At 44.6% G+C, this 5,000-nt stretch overlaps 1 protein-coding gene across 1 annotated transcript in view; it reads left to right on the forward strand.

Annotated features, from left to right (window-relative positions):
* Positions 1-2,180: 2,180 nt before the first annotated feature.
* LOC115538448 (golgin subfamily A member 7B) overlaps positions 2,181-5,000 on the forward strand; it is a 14,116-nt gene continuing 11,296 nt past the window's right edge. The window contains exon 1 of the mRNA XM_030350003.1: positions 2,181-2,399. Coding sequence (XP_030205863.1) covers positions 2,232-2,399 — 168 coding nt within the window. The 5' untranslated portion in view covers positions 2,181-2,231. The remainder of the gene's footprint in view (positions 2,400-5,000) is intronic.

Below are 5,000 nucleotides of genomic sequence, written 5' to 3' on the forward strand. Positions count from 1 at the left end.
ATGCTCTCCACAATGATAATGCTGGCTTTTAAACAGAAAAACATGCACATACACGCACACAAACTCATCACGCACACGCACACACAGAAACACACGTCACGCACACGCACACGTCACATATTAGCGCATACATGCACATGATATTGTACACACATGCATTCATTCCACTTCAAACATGTGACTGTACAGACATGATAGCACGTGGCAGTGTGCTCCACAGAGTGATCAGACATTCAGACGACCGCAAATAGGCAACAGGACCTTGGCAGATAAAATCAGTTTGACATAATTCTTCTTCTATTGTATCTGTTCTGCTCTATTCGTCTTTTGTTTTATCTGCTGTGCAATACTCTTCTTCTGTGGTATCTGTTCTATTCCTGGATGCTAGCTCCATTCATAATCACTGAGAGGTGTTCTACTTGCCAACCATTGTCTGGTGTGTGGGATGGATGTGTGTGTGTGTATGTGTGTGTGTGTGTGTGTGTGTGTGTGTGTGTGTGTGTGTGTGTGTGTGTGTGTGTGTGTGTGTGCGTGGGTGTGCGTGTGTGTGTGTGTGTGTGTGTGTGTGTGTGTGTGTGTGTGTGTGTGTGTGTGTGTGTGTGTGTGTGTGTGCGTGCATGCGTGCGTGTGTGCATGCATGCGCCTGTCAAACATCTCAGAGGGAAATCCATTTTTAACCAAAATAAAGATTTAAGAAGTAAAAAATGTAAAACAGGGCTTGGGTTGTTTTGGTCTAGTGGCGGTGGTTCAATAGAGGGCACTAGGTCACCTCCCCTCCGTGAAATATTCACTTGAATATATCTGCCAACTATTAATGAACTATTATCAATACGAAATAAATCAACAACAATACATAGCGTTTATCCTCGTTTAATTGTGTGATATACTTGTCACTGCCAGCAAACATTTAAATGCGTCTGAACGACAATGATTTGGGCTAGGCTAGTTATTGGTAATTCGAAATAAAGCCCTCCTCCAAGTCAAGGGCGCCGGCCATGCTGAAGTCAATGTAAGCGCGCTATGTTTTTGCTGTCTATCATGCAGAGACAATTTTTTCATTGGCGCAAGAAAATTTGCCCTCGGGTCGCACCAGTGTGCGCCACAGGCCAATGGTATCGCTTTTCTTTTTTGTTTTCACCACATGATTGGACAATTCAGCGAATCAATCAAATAGGCTACCTCTCTCAGCAGCATTCGCGCAACACAACTACATGAAGAGAAGAATATTAACTAGCAGAGAGTTGTAAGCACTTTCCACCCTTTTCAGTGGAGGAATTGGACTCCCCAAGCAATGTTATACTTAAAAGGAGCAGTTACATATTCATTTAGTCTTTCGGCCTGTAGCATATAAACAAAATTAAGCAACTGTCCCATATTTCTAACTGCATTTGAAGTAGACATTGAGCCTCACACAAAATGGACGCTATAGGACAGTGATCATGATTTGTCTCAATATCAGAATAACAACAATGGGTCAAATAGCAATGGCTGGTGGAATGGCCATACAGTAGCAGTGTAAGCTTGTCCAGGCCCTGAAAGTCAGGATGTAGGCTATGAATCTGAATGAATAGTAGGTAAATAGGTAGTGGCCATTCCCAAAATGTAGAATACAGGAAATCAAATCTATACAATTCAATTTTTTTTTATGTGGGGGGGGGGACCCAAGACCCCCTGTCTATTACTGTGCCCCCCCAACATTTTTGATCACAAGCCGCCACTGCTTCATATTCTTCTATTCTACAAAGTCTGCGATTGTCCGTCTCTGACTATCTGGGTGCATAGGTTTTGAACATGAATGTTTAATATCAGCACTTTCAAATGGATATTGAATTAAACATTTGGGCCGTGAGTGCTTTAGGCTTACTAATGGAACAAAGCAAATTCCTCCATTAGCTAAGAACTGCTGTCAAAACCGATCTTTGAGTAGAAAGTGTTATCTTTAAGCTTTTTTGTGTGTCTTTCAAAGACATCATCCACACATGAAACCATCTGCTCTCCGTCTCTGGTTCACCTGGATGGAGACCTGTATAGCTTTAACTACATATAGACAAGGCCAAAGGCAGTGAGACATGAATTATTGATAACCATTCATAATCAATAGGCTATACTATAAACTATTAATACATTTTAGAAACACGTGAAAGTAAAGAAAACTGGGCCAGCAGGTGCAAAACAACTATGGTTTATTCTCATCGTGATCACGAGGTCCGATAGGAATTCGTTTCTAATTGATGACGAGCATTCTTTCGAGCACACGCACAAGCACACGCGGCGGTGCGTCCACGCCACCGCGCGATTCTCCAACCGCGTTGTCCCACACATCACATGAAAACGATTCTCTGCACCTTTCTCACCACGGGACACATCGTCTCTCCTCTCCCGGCAACATGGCGACAGAGGTAAGACATTTCGCTCAATTCAAGTCTTGAATAATAAATAAGATCATCGACTGAGTGAATACTTTCGGAGTTAAGGAAATACGATTGTGAAATCTAGCCTGGTGTATTGGTCTGTGTGGGACTAGTCACCATATTGGCTCTGGGGAGTTTGAGCTGGCATTCAATCTGCTTTCATTCGATAATCACTTACCGAATCTAATCGAACTAGACGGGATACATTTTTCCGTCATCGTCTCGAAGTCAGAAGGACCGTTCGAGGAGACATTGCTGCATGCATTGCGGCATTGAACGCCAGTAACATGCATGGAAAGCCTGGACGGGAGAATGAACGGCTGCTCATATCTGATCAGAGTAGTGAGATAAGTCTCATGGGAATATCTCGGGAGTCGTGGTTTGACTGTCGTCCAGTCAGCACCATGGAGAGAGGCAGCACAACTATTACTTTCTCTTTCTCTCACTCATTCATGCGCTCTCACCTTCCCATCTTACGTTAATTTTCTCATTTATTATATTTCGTCTTTATTTATTTCCCCTCCTCTTCACCTGTCCTTCTAACTTCCTCTCTATTTCTAAGTTAGGGGAAACTATAACATATGGGACAGAAAAGGCGGAGGGGGGTTCGCTACAAGGTGTAGCCCTAACCCTAGCCCTAACCCTATAGGAATGTAATAAACCGCACACACAGCCTGAGCACGTCCAAGGCACTTGGTCGCGGATGTATTTTTAGCTTGTGACATGCCTGCGAGGAGCTGAGGACCGGACACATCTCATTGTCCTCGGTGGTGTCACGGTGAGGATGTTCAGATGGTGATGCTAATAATAGAACAATAATAATAATATTAATAATTATAACAATCTTTATAATAATGAGAATGAACTGAGCGGAGCAGCCAGCCAGCCAGGCAGCCAGGCACAGTCTATCTACTGCAACCCTGGCACTGCTTGGAATGAAGAACAGGCTGAGCACAGTCTCTATTTGTGTCGTATAGAGTCATGTGTGTGTGTGTTTGTGTGCACGTGTTTGTGTATGTGTGTGTTTGTGTATGGTGGACACAGAGATGTCAGTTGTGTTTCTGTGAGACGATGGCAGAGCACAGCTACTGGCACTATCCCAGGCCAAGACACAGGGATGAAACACACACACACGCACACGCACACGCACACACGCGCACACGCACGTGCACGCGCACGCACACACACACACACACACACACACACACACACATACACCCACACACACGCGCACGCACACACACACACACACACACACACACACACACACACACACACACACACACACACACACACACACACACCCAAACACATACGCGACAAAAAGCATGCCTCTGCGATTAATTCAGGTGAAGAGACAACAGATACACATGTAGTACAGAGCGCACAGATCCAGACAGGCCCATCAATTATCCATGACTGATTTAATGTGAGCCGGCTGTTGTAGTTTGTTAGCATCACTTCATTAGCCATTCAAGTCTCTCTCAAACTCTCTGACAAACACCATGACATGCAATGCACGCACAAACACACACAAACAAACACACAGACATACACAAACACAGAAACACACACACACAGAAACACAGAAACACATACTCTAACACACGCACATGCACACACACACACACACACACCCAAACACACACGCACACTAAACACACACACACACATGCACATTGCACACACACAAAACGCACACACTCTCACAGTCTAATTCAAGCCATCGCTGTGGTCCATCTCTCTGGTCTCGCGCTCATATCCCCCCCCCCCCCATCTCGGTGACCATTGCTACCCTGAACTCGTGAGGAGATATACGGCTGCAGAGTCAGCAGAACCCGGGCTAAGTGGGCGTGCGTTTAATCAGCAGGGCAGCCCTGTTTCATACTGCACTGGCTGACCGGGAGGTTGGCAACAGGCCGTTATTCAGCAGGAAAACCAGAAGAACCCCGCTCCTGTTTCAGTGTCGGCAGACAATGATGCAATATTCCAATGTTTAATTCCCCTATCATTAAGAAGCTGAACATTCCTAGGCCAGTATGATATCAATACATGGATACATACTGTACAAGAGTGGATTGTATGGCAGACCAAATCATCCCCCTTCATCACTGATCCCCAGCCCAGCTACCCTCCTTCCCCACCACCCCTAAACCGCCCCTCCAACCGCTCCTGCATGCTTTTTCTCTATTGAATCTACATTGTTCGTTATTTATTTGTATAAATTAATTCCCTTTGATCTCTTCTTGTTTCACTCTGCTGTTGTGTCACAGATTTGGGATTAATGACTATTTTGTAATCAACACCCTACTTACTTAATTACTTGATTACTTGCTAATTTACAGAGGAAACAGGGATTCACCTCGCAGCGTTGGCAGAGGAAAGTTCAAGAGTTGGGATGAAACCCAGCTATCATCACTTGCTGTTTGGGTCCATTTGTTTGTGGTGATGTCAGACTTCAGAGAGGGAATTTGGGAAGCTAAAAGGGGTGAAGGTAGAAGGTATTATAACCACAGGCTTCCTTTGTCTTTAATTTAAAAGCTAACTCTCTGACTCTCCCTCCTTCTTTCTCTGTGTCTCGGTGTCTCC

This window comes from Gadus morhua, unplaced genomic scaffold, assembly GCF_902167405.1.
Source record: "Gadus morhua unplaced genomic scaffold, gadMor3.0, whole genome shotgun sequence".
Taxonomy (NCBI): domain Eukaryota; kingdom Metazoa; phylum Chordata; class Actinopteri; order Gadiformes; family Gadidae; genus Gadus; species Gadus morhua.